At 38.6% G+C, this 22,916-nt stretch overlaps 1 protein-coding gene across 1 annotated transcript in view; it reads left to right on the top strand.

Annotated features, from left to right (window-relative positions):
* LOC128736493 (sodium channel protein 60E-like) overlaps nucleotides 1–22,916 on the top strand; it is a 56,020-nt gene that overhangs the window by 17,362 nt on the left and 15,742 nt on the right. The window contains exons 7-17 of the mRNA XM_053830977.1: nucleotides 5,433–5,567; nucleotides 5,659–5,865; nucleotides 5,985–6,156; nucleotides 6,292–6,458; nucleotides 8,162–8,303; nucleotides 8,521–8,609; nucleotides 18,706–18,831; nucleotides 18,902–19,072; nucleotides 19,146–19,339; nucleotides 19,406–19,508; nucleotides 19,607–19,735. Of these exons, the coding sequence (XP_053686952.1) occupies nucleotides 5,433–5,567; nucleotides 5,659–5,865; nucleotides 5,985–6,156; nucleotides 6,292–6,458; nucleotides 8,162–8,303; nucleotides 8,521–8,609; nucleotides 18,706–18,831; nucleotides 18,902–19,072; nucleotides 19,146–19,339; nucleotides 19,406–19,508; nucleotides 19,607–19,735 (1,635 nt within the window). The remainder of the gene's footprint in view (nucleotides 1–5,432; nucleotides 5,568–5,658; nucleotides 5,866–5,984; nucleotides 6,157–6,291; nucleotides 6,459–8,161; nucleotides 8,304–8,520; nucleotides 8,610–18,705; nucleotides 18,832–18,901; nucleotides 19,073–19,145; nucleotides 19,340–19,405; nucleotides 19,509–19,606; nucleotides 19,736–22,916) is intronic.

The raw sequence follows: 22,916 nt of genomic DNA, 5'->3' as shown, positions 1-22,916 counted from the left end.
AGGAGAAGATACCTATTGATCTGGAATAGATTTTAATTGGTTTACTGGGAATTTGGCTGCCTGTTCATTTTACCTCCCCTGTTCATTTTACCCACAGTTCCTCTACAATGTTACTACTTTGATAAACGTTGCGTATGTAGGTTGTATACATGAAAGATCGTATTATTACATACCTGGATACATCCTACTATCGCTACAAAGAGATTTACGAAGTCCTACGTCACCTATGTGGTCGTGTCTTGTGCACAACCCCTCAGATTTTTTCAATAGCGCAATTCGATCCTTCGATGGCGCTAGCCAATAATCAATACCTGATATGAGGATCGTTCCAATTCATTTGAATCGATACTCCTTAATTTCGCCGAGAAACAGCACGCGCCTTGGTTGCTTTCCCGGTTTTTGTATAGGACACGCACTAAGAACCTTTATATATTCTATAGCGCACGCAACGAAAACACCACCTCTTATAAACAATCTAACCATCACAGTTTATTCCGTATCCTTTGTGGCTCGGTAACGAAAATTAAATGCACAATTGCGAAATCTCGCCATAACCGGTGCTAGAGACAACCGCCTCGGCGCTAAAGGGTTTACATCATTCACCCCTACCCGAAAGGAAATCGAGTGAATGCATGAGATCTCGAGCGAGATAGCAGTGAAGGAACTTAGGCGTGGCATGTGATTTGACAATGAGTAGAATAGAATTCTCGTATGAAGAACTCGCCTAGGGAAATAAGGTAGGTGGGGAATTTCCACCCCGCCATAAAGACCAAACGTAGCGATGAAAAATACAGTGTTGGATTTCAACTAGTCGACCCTTAATGTCAATAAGATGTGATTTCTGGTGTCCTTTTATCCTAATATCCGATCTTTTGACGTAGGACTACGTTTGTATTGTTAATTGTATAATTAAAAAATTACGGTGGGTGCACGCGCAGTACCACCCAGTACCAGCGATTTCAACCAAAGTTGGCATAATTGTTCATTCTGACCCCACAACCAATTTTCCAAAATTTTATGCCCATTGATCAATCCCCCTGACGCTACTTCCTTTTTTGCAGATTTTCAAAAAGTCATTTTTCGGTTTCAAATATCCTCTGAAACAGTTTGATGTCAAGACATGCCATAATACTTTCCGTATGCGATTTTGACCGCGCAATCGAATGATGTTATCAGTTTTTATCTAATTTTTCAACATCGTACATTTTTTGTAATTTAAAACAAAAAATGCGAATATCTCAAAACACCCTCAATTTTATTTTAAAATAAATATGCTTAAAATGCTCGCCAGACAATTTTACATAATATTAACTTCATTGCGCTATGGGAAAAACTAGATTAAAAACCCGAATTAATCCACCTAGCGGCGTGACCTAGCCTTTCTACTGCCACAATAATCATTATTTAATTTCTCAGGAACTTAATTGTAGATGTATAGATGTTATATTAGACTATATTTTTAAATATCCGTTTCGTATTCCTCAAAATCCTTATTTGCCAGTAAAATTCACAACGTATTGTGTAGAATTATATTTTCTTTCCTTGGGTGCGTAAATACATGTAAGCGTCATTTATGTTACTTGATGAACACCTTATTTAGTTTTATAATATTTATAGAAAAATAATGTAAACACAAAAGATAATTTTTACAGACTTGAATAAATATGTATAGAAAATTAGAAATTAACCCTCTAACGGGTCTACAGACGGCCTTAACTATCGGGCTTCAGAGCCACATACGAAACTTGTTTTGAATTGACAATATGAAGTATTTGTTCATAGCAGATTTTTTGATATTTTGATATTGATACCATGCATTCAAAAGTTAGCATCTTTGAAAAACAAGAGTTCAGTAAAATTATTATTATATTTCGCTTTTGAAGAAAAAGGATATCTACAACAAAATGATTGATCTCAAAATTTTACTATTGGTTTGCTTGGCTTCAATTTTGCAATATATCTGAACTAAAAAAAAATTACTAAATAGAGCATTAGATATGAAAACGAGTAATGGAACTATTTCTTAGCTAGCGCTCCTTCAGATAATTATTTTTGCATGAAAATCAAAACTTAAGCTTCTTTTTAATGTACTTTCATGAAAAGATAGTCATTAGCTTGATCGCATCGTTTTTACAATGTTAGAGGGTTAGGAAAACTAGATGAGGTCGAAAAATAGTGCCAAAGCTGCGCCATAAACATGCTTGAGAATGGGAAATACGATCGATATGATTCCTAGTGCTTGTCTTTTTTTGATTTATTTATTAAAACATGACATCTGTCCTTTAAAATATCACTAACGAAAACAAATCTTACAAAATTTCTACCGTGCAACGTTTACTTCCTATTTTTTATATAACATTTCTAAGCTCTAGTATCTATTGATTGAAAAGAGCATCTATTGATGCGCAGAATTTGTTTGAAATTTGTACAAATTTATTTGGAAAAATCAACTCACCAGTATTTTTGATTCTATACACCCCTATACCTACATGCTTAAATAAACTGCTTTTCTTCGCTCTTTGCTTTTCTTGTACAATTGTGAGTAACAGCAAGTGAAGAAAATGACAATTGAAATCAAAGAAAAGAAAAAACTTTTCGATTGAATCCCACTATTTAATATTTATTTGCAACAGATACGTAGTTCACCTACGACGTGCAGGCTTCATCAGTGTCTTATTTCAAAGCGTATACGTATCTGTCGCGAATAAATATTAAATAGTGGAATTTAGTCGGTAAAAGTTTTTTCTTTTCTTTAATTTCAGAGTTCGTATTCCACTAAGAGGCTTCAAAAACTTCAGACAATTGACATGTTTCTCACTTTTCTTGAATTTCATTGCAAATTTTAAAATTGCAAATTGTCATCACATACATACATACATACATACACACATACATACATACATACATGCATACATACATACATACATACATACATACATACATACATACATACATACATACATATATACATACATACATACATCACACACATCTCATACATTGAATACAATCAACATTTGATTGATATGTTTTGATTTCACACGTTTTAACGGTTTAATATACGGTGCTTAAGTGTTAAAGTTTGAATAACTTTTGAATGAACCGTCCGATTTTAAATAACTTGGTTTCGTTTGTTAGATCTCAGCAGTAATTTTCAAATAATCATAAAATGTGTGATGTTTTTCATTAAATTAATGCTTATATGTTACATAAATATGTTTTAAATACTATTTTTTCACATTTTTTAAGTAACTTTCAAACTACAAGTCCAATCGTCATGAAATTTGGAAGTTAAGGGTTTGCAAGCCTCCTCTTTCATATGCAATCAATTTTGTTCAAATCGGTTAAGAGACCTATGAGATAATTAAGTCCCATATTTTTCGTATTTTTATACATAACTTTTGAACTAAAAGTCCGATCAGTATGAAATTCAATAGCGACCAATGGGACACCTAGACCTTTCATTTGACACTAAGAACATTAAAATCGGTCCAGCCATCTCCGAGAAAAGTGAGTGAGATTAAAAGCGTCACATACACACACACACACATACACACACACACACACACACACACACACACACACACACACACACACACACACACACACACACACACACACACACACACACACACACACACACACACACACACACACACACACACACACACACACACACACACACACACACACACACACACACATACATACACACACACAGAAAATGCTCAGTTTTCGAAACTGAGTCGAATGGTATATAACATTCGGCCCGCAGGACCTTCTTTCCATTTCCGGTTTTCCAAGTGATTTCTATACCTTTATACTATATATTTATATAGTAGAAAGGCAAAATGGTCGAAATACAGACTCATGTAAAATTTTCCGGCGAATCGCATGATACCCATGCCTTCCCTAATTGTCATCGAAAAATATCAAGTTTTACTAATTATCCACTATTTTTAGCAATATTTAAACTTTTTGGACTACAAGGAAAATGGCTCCGTTTCTCTTGCATTATGGGTATTCCCCTTGGAGAAGTGGTGGGTTTGATGCGTTAGGAACACACGCGTGATCACTAGAGATCAATACGAGAGAGAGAGAGAGAGAGAGAGAGAGAGAGAGAGAGAGAGAGAGAGAGAGAGAGAGAGAGAGAGAGAGAGAAGAAAGAGACATGAAAGAGTGTGATGAGAGATAGAAAGAAACAGAAAGAGAGTGAGGAGAGTGAGTTGAGACAGCGACCAGTAGCAGAGACAGAGACAGATAGATAGATACTAGCTATCTATCTATCTGTCTCTGTCTCTGCTACTGGTCGCTGTCTCAACTCACTCTCCTCACTCTCTTTCTGTTTCTTTCTATCTCTCATCTCACTCTTTCATAGATATATCGAGAATCACGATGCCCAACGTATGAATTGGCAGTTTCCGATCAAAGGATTCGCTTAGTTTGCACTTAGTGGGCAGTCTTGCGGATTTTCTTATAGTTTTTGATCAATCGCGCCACAGTAGGAACTTTTAGGATAAATTATTAATCCAGCCAGCTGCCGAGTTGATGCTGATGGATTTTATAGTTGATTGTGCATAATTCTTTTTTGTTTTCTCCTCCCGATGATGAATCATGTAAGTTGTAAGCTGCAAAAAAATGCCAATCAAAACTTTTTACAAACAATAAAACACTGTCAAAAATTTGCATATGCGATGACTGTGAGCTATCGTCATAAAGTGCCCGATTTCTAAATGATCTAAGCTTTGTACTTCATATGAGGGAGTAAATGAGTTTTTTGTTAATAAAGAATATGTTCGTAAACGAACGTAAACGAACATGTTCGTTCTTCACAAAAAAAACACATATAATTTCTTACATGAAGTACAAAATAAGCTTGACATGTATAAGACGATATCGAAAAGACAAAAGTTGATCTGAGCTTTATTATCAATTTTTGATTGGACATTAGTTGAACGAATGTCGATTTGTATAATTCATCACCGTTTCTATTTTATAATTTCGTTCGCGTAAAGAATTTATCCATAAACCTACCAAACCGAAATGCTATTGGCCAAATGGTTCTCTATAGTCATATGCGATTGGCTGCTAAACCGAGCACAAGAGAATCGTATGCAACTGCACTATAACTATAACTATAACTCAACTATTCAATAAAATGATATTGAAACGAAACAGCTACCGGTCGGTGAAACGTGCCACACCAACATCTTTGTGCAAGTGCTATGCACAAAACAATCGTTGCCATCACTTCTAGTTATAATAATGGTCGTTCCGCAAATTGAAATAATTGATTTATGTCAAGTGAGGCATAAATGCATGCTCGATAAATTATTTTCCGCAATATAAAATAAACTTGATTCAACAGTGGGCACTTTGTATCACTTGCAAACAATGTTAATAATATTATTTCTCTTTCTTCTATCCGGCAGGTACTAGCGGCATGCGGCCCAATGAGCGTTTCGTTTTTTACCGTCGTAGTGTTTTTCGGTTCATTTTATTTGATCAACTTGATGTTAGCCGTAGTAGCTCTCAGTTATGAGGAGGAAGCTGAAATTACCCAGGAGGCAAGTGACAACCCTTTTATTACTTGCTCGCAGCATCTGTCATCAATTATTATTGCCAGCCAATTGAGAACATCCGTTTCCGCTTTTCCAGGAACGACGGAAGGATCTGATCGACCATCGGGATGATTCGACGTTCAGCTTCGATCCGGCTAGTTTGAATGTTAAGCAATTAAGTAAGCAGCAGCGAAAGAAACTAGACGCCCGGAAAGGAGTTCTGCTGGCGTCCTACTCGCGGAAGAAGACCCGACGGAGAAAAAAAGGCAAGGAAAACTGCGGCGGACGGAATGAGAACAATTATGTAAGTCATCAAAAACCACCATCACAGCGGTTTCTTTTTCTTTCTGTGGTTGATTCAGAAATTTTGCAATAAAATTTTATCGTTCGCTATTTTATCGGATTTTCTCCGCTTTGTCATAGTCCAAAAGTCGCTCGGTGACACCGAGTCCCAGTCCGAGTCCGAGGCACAGCATAGTGAGACCACAGGCACTAGCACTGCAGCGAACAAAAGGAATGTTGGCGACGACGTCGAATGTGACGCCCCCGCTGCCGCCCACTCAGCACCAGAATCCCAACACGTTGCACCCTTTAGGTGGGTGGGATTTGTAACAGAAAAAAAGAACTAACTGACTAACCAAAACTGAACATTGAATGCTATTGTTCGATAGTTTGGTTATTGGTACGGTGCAAATACACAATCACTTGCTTAATTAACTCTCACTCGTAGGTCCTCACTATCGAGGCCAGCTGTTACCGTCGAGTCGCCAGGCCAGCTCCAATGCCAGCGAGGGTGGCGTCAATCGGGAGTCTTCCCTCGACGATTCCGGCGTGGTGGATGACCACGAAGAGCAGGACGTCATCGGTACCGAACTGGTGCATCCCGCTATGGTGGAGGTGAGAATTGCGCGCGGATCGTTGCTACATCAATTATCTTTGTTTTTTTCTTTATTTGCTTTCGTGCAATTTGGCACTTGTCTTCTCAGTCGTACGTGTGGCGAATGCATCATTTGCATAAAGTGAGCCTTTTGGAAATTGAACCGCTGGTATTTAGTACGATGATTTATATTCATTGGTATTCCAAGGGTGGTTTTGGGAAGATACTTATTTTTTATTTAATTTCCACTGATTAATACAACTTCTGGAGTATTTTGATACTGTACCAAAGGCCTTCACCCGCAAACTTATTTAAACAGGACACGAATGGTTGACAGAAAGTAGACTTGCATTTGAATCATTTATGAAACTTATATATTCAGAATATTATGTTATAGAAACCCGGCCTTCACCCGTCAACTTATTAAACCATGGCACGAAAGGTTGAAAATAAGTGGACTAGTAATTGAATCATCCATGAAACTTATATAAATAGACTGCTATGTTATCGAAGGAATCTGCTGTTTCGAAGATTCGCTCTAAATGATCACTGGTCTAAATGATTTTACACCATACCTAAAATTCATTAAATTTGGAAAAATTTGCTCGTGTTGAACATTCTAGAATGCCAGATCAGAATGGTCATCAAAATGTGCTAAGTTCCTGCACGCCTAGGGTGATAATGCGCACAATATAACAGTAGGTTTCCGGAATTACCAGAAAACACCGACTCACCTATATGAATTGGCTATGCAGGCAAGCGATTAAAATTTATCAAAAATTAAAAATAAACACGACTTCAGTCTCCCTGGAGCTCACAGCTTTCAGAACATGAATCACCCTTTTGCGCACGAGAAATTGTTAATACGGCTCGTTTGCATATTCTTTGCGTTACCCACTTTAGCAAAGTATACCTCGGCACTGGCAGTGTGTCCTACTGGAGGACTGGCTTCCATTGTTCGTTTGCACTGGGAATATTCCATCCAAAGAGCGTACATGATAGGATTTTCCGGCCAGCTGCACAACATCATTCAAAACTATCTGAAATTCGTGCACACGAAAATTGCCACTGCAAGCGCAGCACCCATTATTTTCGTTGTACCTCCCAATGACAAATGAAAGTAAACAGTGACAATCGTGCTAGCACCTAGAACCAGAACGATACCTTTTCTCATTACAGGAAATATAACTAACACCCCTGGATTAGCCTAATCCATATTGTAACGTTCTACGGTCATGGTGGTAATTATTTTCTCAAATGACCATACGTCTCCATTAAACAGCACACCTAGAAAAAATACTACCTTATTCAGTTGGTTGGCCCAAAAACCTGGCACCTCAACAGGATGCCCGAAATCGGTGCTGGTTCCAACCTTCCGAAACTATTGTTGACCAATTTCACTGACAGCAATTATCTAATTTAAAACGCGCTATCCACTTTTAACCCAATCAGAATGAGTTCATTTTTCCCAACCACCCTTGCCAAAAACTACCCAACCGGGCGACCATTCATTTACATATTTCGTCCTTTCGGTTGGCATCGGCTTCCGTTATAGTTCACACTCACTAACTTTAATCCCTCGGTTTTTCGTTATGGCTTTTTGACTGAAAGCTTTTTTTTTTGTTCGTCGTCTAATTCTCACGTTTCACGTTTGTTCTTTTTCCTCGCTGGCTACCTGCCAACCTGCGGTCGGATCGGAACCCAAATTTGTTACACTCCACAGCAGCGCGAAGTAACACCGGTCACATTGGCGTTATCACCGCGGGAAGTTAGAATAATAAAATGTAACGGTAATTTAGCGAAGGTTAAAAAGCCCAACGTTTATGCCCTCCACCCGGAATACTTATCGCAAATTGTTGTACTAGGTAAGTAGTAAACGTGTGCGAGTTGTTGATGGTGTGGGGCTGTGTAGGCTGTTTGCCGCATCCTTTGCGGTTAAGTGAAAAATTAAACGCATAAGCAGCCAGTATATTGCTCGACAGAATGACTCTGGAGAGTTGTTAAGCTTCCGAAGAGCATGATAATTATGCTGAAACGTTCGCGGAATTGCCTAATAAATGTTGTTCGTTATTTCTTCCACAGACGATCTTCCTGATAGAAATTGTGATAGATGTGTTCAGTGTTGCATCAACTACGAAAGGTGGTTGCAGTTTCAGAATTGTTTATACAAAGTAAGTATTTTACTATCATAAATCCATAAAGTTTTTCTTATAAATCAAGCCCATTACACCATTGCACTAGAAGCGTTTCAAACTTTGAGAATGCTACCTCAATCTTAAGGCGTAATGAGGCAATAAACTTGCAAACCAGCATTTTATATTCAGTGCTCAGCGAGACTGCGGTGGGAATTTGAATACCAGAATTTAAATATAGTTGATCAGAAGCGAAAATGTGCGAATGGAAAATGAAAAGGGGTTCCGTCAGGGAAGTGCGTAAGTGTCTGTAGCAAATGAAGCGATCTGGAAATGAACGTGACCAACATTAACGTGCAGAGAAAACTGTAAAAGTGAAACCAATTTAGAGTAATGATTTACAAAAACTTGCTGATGTGAATGTACAACTGCAGGATCTCTCTCATAGTCATAGATGCCTAGTACAAATTTTGATCTGTGGATTCACCTAAATATTTTGTTGAATTGCTAAGCAAGACTAGATATTTATCTGGTTGGAAACGTTCTGCAAGCTCAAGTTAGATGAATTGTGTGTTACGCTTGCTCTATGCTCTTTAAATATGTATCTGTAATTATTAATCTTTGGCAGGATGGCAGTCTCCGGAGAAAGTTATCAAGATTAAGTTTTGTTATTTTCCCGACGTTTCGATACGTTGTTGGTGTCTTTTTCAAGGGGTACTGTCGTACTGTGGTAAAATACATTTTTAATGTAAGTTTTAAGTTGGTTACAATCATTTTCATTGCTTACATATCGATTACGTCCTAGTGAGATTTGTTGATACTAAGGTTTCCATCGCTACTGGACATCCGTCCTTCAATTGCCTCGAACATCAATTCAACGTATATCCTACTCGACAGTGCACAGTCACCAGAAACGAGGCTCGCCTCGTTATCCTCAACGTCTCCCTGGTTCTCCACTGACGATACTTTTCACAGTTCTTTCGTCAGATATTCAGGCTGCGTGTCCAACCCAATGCAGTCTGCCACTTATTGTATTACCTTCACTATATCAGCATATTTGTATAATTCTCAACCTTTCCTGGTTCGCGAGTCACCTGGAGGGCGAAGGGTTAACATGTCTTGGCCAATACTTAGAAATCTCATATTCAATTTATGGAATACCGGAATACCTCGATATAAGACAATTTATCATTTCAAAAAGTTCTTTTATGGAAATTATCTTGTATCGAAACATGATTTTTTCAAAAAAAATTTCCATTGGCGGTCACCAATTTGCTTTAAGTTGCGTGTTTAGGTTTTATGAGCTTGTTATTATTGGTTGAGCTATCATTTTTTTACAATTTTAAGGGATTATTTTGAAATAACGATCCTTCATGTCGCTGCTTTTGGAATGAAGTTTATCTCTGGTGCCATTGACAACAAGAGGAATTTGTCTGTGAATATTGAGGTAAAAATTGTCTTATATCAAATTGTTTTATATCGAGATTGTTTTATATCGAGGTTGTCTTATATCGAAGTATCTCTGTACAGCTGAATTGAAGCAATATACTGCTCATTCTCAACATACTGCTCATACAGATGAAATCAACTCAGCATTGCCAATCTAAAAACAACGATTCGAGCGTTTATGTTCGCGTTGTTCTCTACATTAATTCATTCTCGATAATAGTGAATGAAATCAAACGTGAATCATTCATTTATTTTGAACTGCCTACAACGGCAAATAAAGTTGCAATAAACGAAAACATCGCTTCGAAGTTTTAATTAATGTCCTTCACCCAGGTTTTGGTAGATTTTAAAGAGCAGGCAGTTTAATAAACTAAACTTTAGATCTAAAATATTAGTCAAGAGCAAGAAAATTGACGACGGGCTAGTCGAGCAATCATTCAGCACTACAATTCATGAACAAATTGTGTTGAAGGGTAGAAAACTGAGTAAGAGAAACACTGTCGGCAGCTCAGTAGTCATGTCCATGGGCTGACAAATAAAAGAATACTACCAGGGGCAAAACACTGTATGCGCTGAATGCGTTTTATATTCGCTTTTATGCAGGGCTGTCAATGTTTTCGAGCACTGGACTTGGTCACACGGCAGTTTCCATTTTTCCGCTAAGTATTGATTGGCTCAAAACCCATACGTTGGCCGAGCCGAGTTGAATGTTTGAGTGGTTAATAATAGGTTTGATATCCTCGTTTAAGTCGGGTACGCGACGTTAGGCATACGGACGATAGACATACAGACATTAGGTATATGGGCTTAAGGCATACGGACATTCGGTATAATGGACGTTAGGCATAAATAAATCAGGCATAATGGACGTAAGGCATAATTTACAAAACTTCGCTTCTTCGTGCTGCTTCTTCTATGAATATGCACTTGAGCCAATTACCGCTCCCTCACAATGTAATATAAACCGGAGCCGCGCAGTTAACATAAATTCATTTCACAAAAGCAAAGCAAAGCCATGGGAAGAACTAGTGATGTCCGAAATTTTCAATTATTCGATTACCGATTAATCGGCGTGCGTTGTCTGCACTAATCGATTAATTCAACTATTCGTGCTAGTGGTATTCGATTAGAAATATTCGCATATTTTTTTCATTAATTCGATTAATCGAACGATTATGAACGATTAGCGGCCATTATTCAGGGATTTTTCGCATTCATATTATTTCCTTTGAACTATTCGATTAATTCAACTACTCGTGCTGACAGTATTCGATTAAAAATTATTCGAATATTTTTATAATTATTCGATTAGTTGAATTAATCGACCGATTAACGGACATCACTAGGAAGAACTTAAACCTTTTTTTATCGAAAGACTTCGAAGCCGGTTATTAGAATACAGGAAAACTACGGGGCTAGTGTAAAGGTCCTATTGACTCAATAGCGGCACCGTCCAGTCGAGATACAAACCTACGATGACTGGCTTGTTAGACCAGCATCGTACCCCGGAGCTAACTGGGTGAACATTTCGCATAATGCTGTTTAGTATAACGTCGTTTCCCATAAAACAAATTGGCATAGACATATGCGACCATCTGAAAGGAAAACATTGAGCATAACGACTTTTGGGCATAATTTCGTAAAAAATATTTTATGACTTTTCATTGATGATTCAGATGTTGCCGCGCCCCGTCGTTGGAAGAGCCGGCTACTGCGGAGGCAGCCCTCCCGCTCAGTATAGAGGATTGATACCACTTTCTATCTTTTAAGCGTGAGTAATGAGTCACGCTTATTATAAGGTTCGAGATCTATTTACTGTGTCCGTAGCAAACGATTCCTAAATGATTCTGGGCGAAATAGCCCGGACGCAGGCCACGAGTGTTCGTCGGCGACTCGCAGTCGGGAGCGCCGGCCACTACGGGGGCAGCCCTGCTGCAGAAATCACCTCTAATTAGGTTTTCTAGGTTTACTGACTAGTAGAGGTTATCCCTTAGCTGACTCCGAACGAGCGGTAGTGAGTAAGGACAGTATATATCCAACATTCGAGCAGATCGACAGCGAATATTTTCTGAAATTTGACCATTCGCTATTCGACCATGTATTTCAGTGATTTGTGATTCAGCCATTCGTGTTTCGGTCATTTGTGATTCCATTAAGTTAAGTTTCGGCCATTTGTGATTCGGTCATTTGTGTTTCGGCCATTCGTAGGTAATCCGATTCACCCTAAACGTGATGCTTTTCTAAACTGAGTCGATGTGACCTTTTGCAAGCTAACGCCAAATTTCGTAAGATTCCGTTATCATACATTATGCCTTCCGCACATTATACTATCATCCATTATTTATTTATTTATTTGCAGTCAATCGTGTGTAGACCGTGATACAAGCTTAACCTAATGTTATCAATCCATTTTTGCTAGTTTTCTGCTAGTATTCTATCGTTATTGATTTGAGTTACTTATTGTCCTAAAATATTGCTTTAATTTGGTTTTTTTAATTGTAAAGTCAATAAAATTACAATGTTGGTTGTATAGCACCCTCATTTGGTTTATGGGCCCGAATTTAGTATGGCTGTCATCTATTATGCATACTGTCCATTATGCCTAACGTCCGTATACCTAACATCCGTATGCCTCATTACCATTCAGCATCGCGAAAACGACTAAGATTTCATTCGTAGGACTTTGTAATCGCACCGTTACGGAGTCTGTATTGAGCAGCGAGCGATCGATTCGAATCTGTACAATTCGATGTCAAGTGACTTCACCGTGGGTTGATTCTCAGACCATTCATTACCCTTCCTTCATGCTGAATTTTGTATTACCCTAATGGAGCCTCTTGACAGTGCTGAAAATCAGTCTTATAGTTAAGTGTACTGGCCAGAGGAACGCATTAGTTCTCGCCTCGTGTCCGCCAGTATTAGGAGAATGTCGTCGTGGTTGGGCCGCCTTTTTGACATTCGCCCATAACTTCCGTTTCAAATAGAATTTTTAAAATCTAAATAGATCGTTGGAAAGGTCTAAGAAAAAGCTATATTTCTGGCAAACATTGAACTGATTTGCTTAAAAAATAATAAAGTTATAGACATTTACGTGAAGACAAAAAATGTTGTCATACTCGGGCCACGTTGTACAGGTTGGGCCACCGCTCTTAATCCAAGAAATACGTTTTGAAATTCTATGTAGAGACATCAAAAGAATTAATTTCGTTAGCAACAGCCCATATAGGTATAAATATCCTATTTTTAATAAAATCTTTGCGAAATTTTTGGTGATCTTGTAAAATCAATCGCGTTTCTCGAAGTGTACTACTGCAATTAAAAATCAGCAACAATTTAGGTTTTCATTATACTAATTTTGCTTTATTTCATAACATTTTCCGCGACGTTCTCTAGCGAAAATTGCGCTTCTGTGCTTAAAATTATGGTGGCCCATCTATGACTACACAAGTGGCCCGACCTTTACAATAAGCGTTTTTGTAGCATTTACCCCCTTACCCTACCCAAACACCTAACTGGACGGGATTTTTCAATACCCTTCGAATAGAGCACAACACACTTAATAAATTTTCAATATTTATCCCAATAATTGCATTTCATGAATCATTTATTGAAGAAAAGTTCACTGCACCTGCAAATTTTTTTTGTATTATTTCAATCAGTGAATTCAGTACGCGTGTTTTGAATACACGATTGAAACTCACAATATTGCGAAGTTAGCTGCCAAAGTAAGAAGTTTTACAATGCTTGTATATACGTATCACGAGTTACTAAAACTGAAAAGATCGTGGTGACCCGACCATAACAGTGGCCCGACGATAACGACATTACCCTACTCGAAAAAAGCTGGTTGCGGTGATTAGTCCACATAGGAAAAAACTGCACTCGTTATTCTGTGGCTTGAATTGGATCCATCTAGCGTTATTCGAATCTGCTTTACAACTTTTATCGATAAACCATGTTCAAACCAAGGTGAATTAAAATAGGTGATCTAGTTTTCACAGTTTGTAGAACAGAAATGCGCGGAACGATTGGTTAGCAACCATCGATGTTGTTTATCCATTCAACAGTTTCCGCTTTGAAAATTTCGGTGATCATCAAGGGTAACACAGCGGGGGTGAAACACAAATTTGAACATGAGAAAACCTCTCTTGACTAACCTTGGTTCAAACATAGTCTTGCACAGCTTATTTCACTTGACAGTATTGGACGCTGTCTTAGAATCCACAAACAGATGATGAGTCTGGAAGTTGTACTCCAGCCAGAATCGTATTTAACAACTGCCGTAGAGTCAACAGAGTCCGTGGAGTCCGTCATATATCTTCACGAAAACCAGCTTTCTCAATCTAAAAACGAGGATACAGAAGAGCCCTGCATACTCCGAATTGAGTATTGTTATGCTTTAATAATTTTTTTCCTCCTGTGACTTATTTAGTCTCCTATATTGTTGGCCTCCAGCTTGGCCGTCGTTTGTAATTCGTTTCTGTTATTCTCTGGACTTCCGTTTCACATGCACACAATGCATTCCTTAAATTCCTCTAGTGGACACTCTTCTTCTCAAATATTTACAATTACTCAGTGCAGTGGTCACCGTGGTACTTCACCACCGTATGCTAATCTTAGCTCGTTCAGTAATTGGTCGTTACCAGCAGAGCCTGACAACGTCATCTTCAATTACAAATCGTCACACAACATGAAGCAATGAAGCTTCAGTATCAACTGAAGTAGCACAGCTTTGCTTCAAAACTGGGTTGAATCAGCGTCAGTGAAACGGGTTTCACTTCATCATGACGTTCGGTTTTAAAGTTTCATTTGTAGTTTTCAATCAAATATTCAGAAGAAAACCAGCAACTTTGAATGCAAATGAATTTGAATTGTAGGAGCATTTCCATCGACAAATCGTCGCTGTCCTTCAGTCGTCGTCACTTGAAACAGTCACCGACTTCAACTGAAGCTTGCTGAAACATTCTACTCAACAAATGAAGCAAGTAGTTTCATGTATGAAGCGAAGGTAAGAGAACATCAGTTTCAGCTTTTTTTTTCGACGAAGCCTGGCTCAGGCCTGTTATTTTTTAACTTTCCAACCTTCTTAACTTCCTGAAGATCAAGTCCGAGCGTTCATCTGCACTTGCTCCTAGGTCGAATGCCACATATTTTCGCTTACCACTACTGTATCGCCGTTAAAATGCTCGTTCGTGGCAGTCAGTGTTGGGCACCGCTAATTCGCTAATTCGCTAACCGACCAATCGAGAAACGCTAGTTATACTTTATAATTTACTAGCTGACCCGACAAACTTCGTATTGCCACAAATTAACCTGTGTTGTACATAAATCATGAATCTCGGATGATCTTTGTCACTATCTCGAGTTTTGCAAGCCCCCCAGTGGGCGGCGCTTCCGACGGCGGGTCACCGGCAACACTCGCGACCGGCTCGTCCTGAATGATCTAGTGTTACTATAGATAGTTTTTGTGGTCTTGTTATTGATTAATGTTTTATGGAAGAGTCTCGAATTTCTCGAGTTGGATTAGTTTTTGAGTTTCGCAAAAATTTCTGTTTTATTTGTATGAGAGTCCATATCCCCCTACCACAGGGGTGAGAGACCTCTAACTATCATAAAATAAATTCAAGACTCAAAAATCTCCTACATGCTAAATTTGGTTCCATTTGCTTGATTAGTACTCAAATTATAAGGAAATTTGTATTTCATTTGTATGGGAGCCCACCCTCTTAAAAGGGAAAGGGGTCGTAATACACCACACCACACCACCAAATGGTTGCCTCCAGAAACACCCACATGCCAAATATGGTTCCATTTGCTTGATTAGTTCTCGAATTATGAGGAAATTTGTATTTCATTTGTGTAGAAGCCCCCCCTCTTGAAGTGTGGAAGGATCCTAATTCACCGTAGAAAATATTTTTGCCTCCAAAAACCTCCACATGCCGAATTTGGTTCTATTTGCTTGATTAGTTCTCGAGTTATGGGGAAATTTGTATTTCATTTGTATTGGAGCCCCCCCTCCTAATGTGGGAAGAGGTCCTAATTCATCACAGAAAAAATTCTTGCCTCCAAAAACACCTACACGCCAAATTTGGTTCCATTTGCTGGATTAGTTCTCGAGTTATGAGGAAATTTGTATTTCGTTTGTATAGGACCCCCCCTCCTAAAGTGGGGAGGGGTCCCAATTCATCATTGAAAAAAAAATTGTCTCCAAAAACACACATATGCCAAATTTGGTTCAATTCGCTTGATTAGTTCTCGAGTTATGAGGAAATTTGTATTTCATTTGTACAGGAGCCCCTCCTCTTAAAGTGGGGAGGGGTCCTAATTCACCATAGAAAATTTTCTTGCTCTCGAAAACCTTCACATGCCAAATTTGGTTGCATTTGCTTGATTAGTTCTCGAGTTATGAGGAAATTTGTATGGAAGCCCCCCCATCTTAAAGGGGAGAGGAGTTATAATTCCTCTTATAAAGAGGGGAGGGGTCTCAATTCACCATAGAATAAATTCTTGTCACCAAAAAAAACACCCACATGCCAAATATTGTTCTATTTGCTTGATTAGTTCTCGAGTTAGGAGGAAATTTGTATTTCATTTGTACAGGAGCCCCCCCTCTTAGAGTGGGGAGGGGTCCTAATTCACCGTAGAAAATTTTCCTGCCCTCGAAAACCTTCACATGCCAAATTTGGTTCCATTTGCTTAATTAGTTCTCGAGTTATGAGGAAATTTGTATGGAAGCCCCCCCTCTTAAAGGGGAGAGGAGTTACAATTCCCCTTATAAAGAGGGAGGGGTCTCAATTTACCATAGAATAAATTCTTGTCACCGAAAACACCCACATGCCAAATTTGGTTCTATTTGCTTGATTAGTTCTCGAGTTATGAGGAAATTTGTATTTCATTTGTATAGGAGCCCCCCTCCTAAAGTGGGGAGAGGTTCTTATTCATCATAGAAAAAATTCTTGCCTCCAAAAACACCTACATGCCAAATTTGGTTCCATTTGCTGGATTAGCTCTCGAGTTATAAGGAAATTTGTATTTCGTTTGTATAGGAGCCCCCCCCCCCCCCACTTAAAGTGGGGAGGGGTCCCAATTCATCATAGAAAAAAATTTTGTCTCCAAAAACACACACATGCCAAATTTGGTTCCATTTGCTTGATTAGTTCTCGAGTTATGAGGAAATTGGTATTTCATTTGTACAGGAGCCCCCCCTCTTAAAGTGAGGAGGGGTCCTAATTGAACATAGAAAATTTTCTTGCCCTCGAAAACTTTCACATGCCAAATTTGGTTCCATTTGCTTGATTAGTTCTCGAGTTATGAGGAAATTTGTATAGAAACCCCTCCTCTTAAAGGGGAGAGGAGTTATAATTCCCCTTATAAAGAGGGGAGGGGTCTCAAATCACCCTAGAATAAACTCTTGTCACCGAAAACACCCACATGCCAAATTTGGTTCTATTTGCTTGATTAGTTCTCGAGTTATGCAGAAATTTGTGTTTCATTTGTATGGGAGCCCCCCCTTTTAGTGGGGGGAGGGGTCTCTAGCCATCACTAAAACCTTTCCTGGCCCCAAAAACCTCTACATGCAAATTTTCACGCCGATTGGTTCAGTAGTTTTTGATTCTATAAGGAACACAGGACAGACAGACAGACAGACAGACAGAAATCCTTCTTTATAGGTATAGATACTCAGACTAGCCGAAATGTTACTGGGCCATGATTCCAAATAAAATGCCGCTGTCTATTTTAAAATTAATAAACTCTATCGCATTTTATCCATTATAATAGGTTTTGATCTTAGGTAAATTAAGAAAAGCCATGTAATAAATGTAAATTACAAATAATTTGTACAGCGATAGATTACAATGCAAGTTATTGCGATATGTTCAAAAATAAAGAGTAACTGTTAATTTGCAGTTTGCGATTAGTGATTAGCGAAATTTCCACGATTATCGAGCAAATTGTATCGGTTAGCGAATTAGCGAATTAGCGAATTAGCGGTGCCCAACACTGGTGGCAGTGCTGCTTTTACCTTTATATCATCTCACACATACATACTCGTTCATTAGAAGATTACGCACCAAATCTTGATACATATCGGCTTGTGGCACATAGCGCGTTAAACTTCTCCAAAGTCCCTGCGTCGTCCATCGCTTCGCTTGAAAACATTGGAGGTCAAACTGCGACCTTCCGCTGAACTGATCCGCATGGCCTGCAAACTGATTTGAGGGATGAAATGGGTCGCGAAAAAATTGGTGCACAGCGACACTCTCTGGTTCTCCTCCATGTGCTGCAGCAGTCGACCTGACAACTACATCCTTGAGAGAAAATGATATACTAGCGCATGTTGAATTTTATTTTCGCTAAGAGGAAAAGTATAAGGTTTTTATGACATTCAATTTATAACCTTAACTTTTATATAGATAGTATTTTTTTCCAATGCAACTTTTATAATTTTGATTTCTTATCACGTGTTTGGTAAAAAGTCTACGTCATTCACGTGTGATCAGAATGCAAGTTTGACTGTAAAGCAATTTCCGAAAATCAATATGTAGCTTATTGTTTTCAAGGGTTCACAACTAAACGGTATTTGAAGAATATCCTAGTATTACTTAACTGTAGTAAAATAGTAAATATAGTAATAAAATGGTAAAATTAATAACGTTTCATTATTACCTTTTTCTTCTTTTGACAGATTGTTAAGGATCCATTGTTCGAATTAGGGATCACACTATGTATTGTTTTAAATACATTGTTTTTAGCGTTAGAGCATCACGGTATGAATGCGAGCGTGCGTGATGCGTTAGATATTGGCAATAGGGTAAGTAGCAAGCAGTAACGTTTCGGTGGATACATGCAGTCTATTACTATTTCATAACTTCCATTACCAGGTTTTTACATCGGTTTTTACACTCGAGTGCATATTGAAAGTGTTGGCCCTTTCGAAGGATTTTTTCTTATGTGGCTGGAACATATTCGACCTGATTATCGTTTCAGCCAGTTTGCTCGACCTAATCTTCGAACTGATGGAGGGCCTAACTGTGCTGCGAGGGCTAAGACTGGTCAGTTTCCATCCGTACCCAGCACAATATTTCAGTTAGTTTTTACTATTCATTTTTTGTCAATTTTCCACAGTTACGGGTACTAAAACTAGCACAATCATGGACCACGATGAAGGTCCTGCTAAGTATTATCATATCCACAATAGGTGCTTTAGGTAATTTGACGTTCGTGTTGGTGATTGTTATCTATATATTTGCCGTTATCGGAATGCAATTGTTTTCCAAAGACTACACGCCAGACAAGTTTGCACCGGATCCGGTGCCAAGGTACGTTCTGTGCGAAACTTACTTTTTATTGCAGTTGCAATAAAGTTTTTGCATTTTTAAATGCAGGTGGAACTTTAACGACTTTTTTCATTCCTTCATGATGATTTTTCGCATCCTGTGCGGAGAATGGATTGAGCCACTCTGGGACTGCATGCGGGCAGAAGAAGAGGTAGAATTTTATTCTCTTTATGTGTTCTTCAAATTATGCACTTTTATTATACAGCAAAAGACTAATTAGAATGATGTTTGTCTCCCGACTAACTCCAGCAAGGAGCCTCGACGTGTTTCGCAATATTTTTACCGGCACTTGTGATGGGAAACTTTATGGTTCTCAACTTGTTCTTGGCCTTGTTGCTCAACAGTTTCAATTCGGAGGAGCTGAAATCGAAAAAGGAGGTAAGTGTTCCGGAACTTTTAACGATGCACTTCGACCCAAACACGTTCATTGAACACCTTACATCACTCTCACACAATTGTCACATTCACGAACACAATAAACAACAATCTGTACTGTACCAAAATCAGTCACTAATTCAATTTTATTTTACACGAATGGCAAATCTATCCTACTGTCGCGATTGATCGTTAGATGTTTTCCACGTAGAACAAAAAAATACATTCTCATCCCTAACTTCAGAACATTGATGTAACATTAGATGGCTGTTAGATATGTGTCAATTTTGTTAAGTGAATGCACAGTGTCCTAGGTTTAAAAGCGTATTTCTCAACAACTACCTACTAATTCTGCACTTTCTATTTCGACTGCTTGTACGTGCGTCCGAAGAAATTTGAATTTCTCTTCTAAAAAATACGTAAGCTTTTGAAATCTACCAGAAGGGAAATTGGGGACAATAATTTGTTGTCAAACTAACACGTTAAATTGCTCAAATTGTTGTCACGGAGCGGTTCAAAATGGGTTCACACCTAGCTCGTTTTATTTTCCAGCCTGTTCAGAAAACCTTTTCAGAGGAAACCAATTGTTACTATGTAGGTATATACTAAACCGTTTAGCAAGCAAATTGTTGTTTGCCGGGAAAATCCAACAGCAACTTTCGATTTTGCCAGAATATAAATGATCTGATTTTCACTGGTTTCACAATGCTAATTTTCACGGTGCTTGCAATTTGCCGTTCGGTTATTACTTATGCTGGGGCTCATCAGAATCGAATAGTGATTTTCCAGGGCTATGGCGGTGAAAACGGGTTTGCTGCGTAGCTTACTAAAGAGCAATGCATAAATGTATGCTGCTATTTGGTAGTCTAATGCTGTATGGCATATATTCACATGCTGTGTACAGAGAATATTTGCATGTTGTCAAGTGCCATACAATAATCAAACAGCTTTTTTAGGTTAAAGCACGAAGAACTTTAAAATAACAGGATTAAATGAATGAAAGAATGAAAATTAATAAAGGAATATTGTTTAAAATGCTGTACCCATAACATAATAACTTGATCAACCAGATGTGACAATTGATTGAAATGGATAAAAAAAGAAAAGGTCTACATCGAAATTTTTCAGTTCGTCTAATTAATCATTCTTTGCATCAGACACTTTCTCCATTTCTTAAAAAATTACAAACTTAATTTTTTTTATTATTGCTTCTTGATTAGTTCATTACCAATTAATAAGACAATATGTTATAGAAATCGTAATGTTATGAAACTGACATAACCTTGTTATGGACTCCTGATCGAATAGACTTGTTATAGTGAAAGTATATAGTGCTTTAAGATACTATAAACTCCTCTTTGAATAAATATAGCTTTCCGAACCATACTTGTGCATTCTGCTATAGCTGTTCGCGTTCAACTGTGTCGTATGCTGCCCTGAAATCCACGAAAATATGATGCGTGGGTACGTTGTACTCTCGACCTCAAGCCAGTACCATTCTTATATCGGGCCCCGGCTAGAGGCTTTTACTTTGCATCTCCAATCCCGTTCCTAGAATCAGGAAGCATGAAGCATGTTATAATTTGTCCATGGACTAAAGGGATCAATACGCATCTCGAGCTAGTATCACTTTTATAAAATTGCCCTAGCAATCACCCTTATTGTTGGTAAATGCAGAATTTAATGAACAGCATCCCTTTCGAGCACTCGCTCTTATTTATTCATGCACTGCGACGAGTTTTTGCGAGTGTGTATTTAGTTAATAGCCACGGTCATCGCTCTCGCTCGTCAGTGCAGCCCGAGCAACTGATACCGATCACTCCCAAAAGTCTTCCCAAAAACTTTCGAATACCGCAAATTCAGCCAAAGACAATCTTCAGTTAATTGCTGCTTTACGTACGTAACCGTAGATAGTATTGCTGTATCTTGCAAAAATTTTCTAGTACAAATGCCGCTTTTACAACTATTTCTGCAGTTGTGTAGCCATTGGCTACCCATAGAATCATCAAAAACTTTAGCGATTCGCGCGTAAGAATTTGATGTTTGAGACATTTTTACTATAGTGCAAATATTTTGAGATAAAAAATGAAATACCAGCTTTACAGCTTTTATGATTACACCAGTTTGAAAAAATGGCTATAACTATCGGTTGTTTTGATTTTTATCCCGCATTCCCATGCGTTCAACGCACTGTGCGTCGTTATAAACTAATAATGGTCCGAAATGACTCCCTTGTGGTACGCTCAAGAAGTATGTGAAGCACTGCTATTCATGAATACCTAATTTTACGGATAAATTTCGATTGCGATATGATTTCGATCATACTGGGCAAGATACCAAGGCACTCAATCTTCGCCAATAGTATGAAGTGGTCTATGCGATCACGCAGTTGCTTTTACGCCTGTATCACAGTATGCACTGGCGTTTCTTTTTCCTTAAACATAATGCAGTACGAAGTAAACTGTGCTAAATCTGTTGTTATTTATCAGCCTTGGAAAAATCCACGTTGCGCCATTAGGACGTATCCTCTCTGAATAGAACGCCATAGAACGCCAAGGATAAGGGAACGGAAGCCCCGTCCCACGCTGGGGCGTTATTGGTTTATCCATCCTGGGGTGTGGCCAAATTAGACAGTGGACCCTGCCTAATTACTATAAAATACTACAGTCAATGTGCAAATCGAGCGAGAAGCAAACGATGCCTATTTTCATGTGAGTGAGCATGAGAAGCATTGCATCCAACGCTCACATCTCTGACGCAAGCGTACGACAAACAGCTGTTGTTGCTGTGTGCAGACATTTTGCTACCTACACACTTACGAACGCACAGCATCGTAGCGTCTTTCTGCATAGCCCGCTCGAGAAGCAAACATCTTGTAAGCAACCAGCTGCCCATAAGGGCTAGCGGCACATTGGGATACCGATTTTGGAGTACTTTTTCTTTTCTTTTTCATCTTACGCCCTCGATTTTGCACACGGGCGGGAGTGCGAGCCCTCGCCAGTGATCGGTATCAGTTGCTCGGGCTGCACTGACGAGCGAGAGCGATGACCGTGGCTATTAACTAAATACACACTCGCAAAAACTCGTCGCAGTGCATGAATAAATAAGAGCGAGTGCTCGAAAGGGATGCTGTTCATTAAATTCTGCATTTACCAACAATAAGGGTGATTGCTAGGGCAATTTT

This window comes from Sabethes cyaneus, chromosome 2 (assembly GCF_943734655.1).
Source record: "Sabethes cyaneus chromosome 2, idSabCyanKW18_F2, whole genome shotgun sequence".
NCBI classification, from domain to species: Eukaryota; Metazoa; Arthropoda; class Insecta; order Diptera; family Culicidae; genus Sabethes; species Sabethes cyaneus.
Note: the sequence above shows the minus strand (reverse complement) of the source record. Positions and strands in the feature narration are given on the sequence as shown.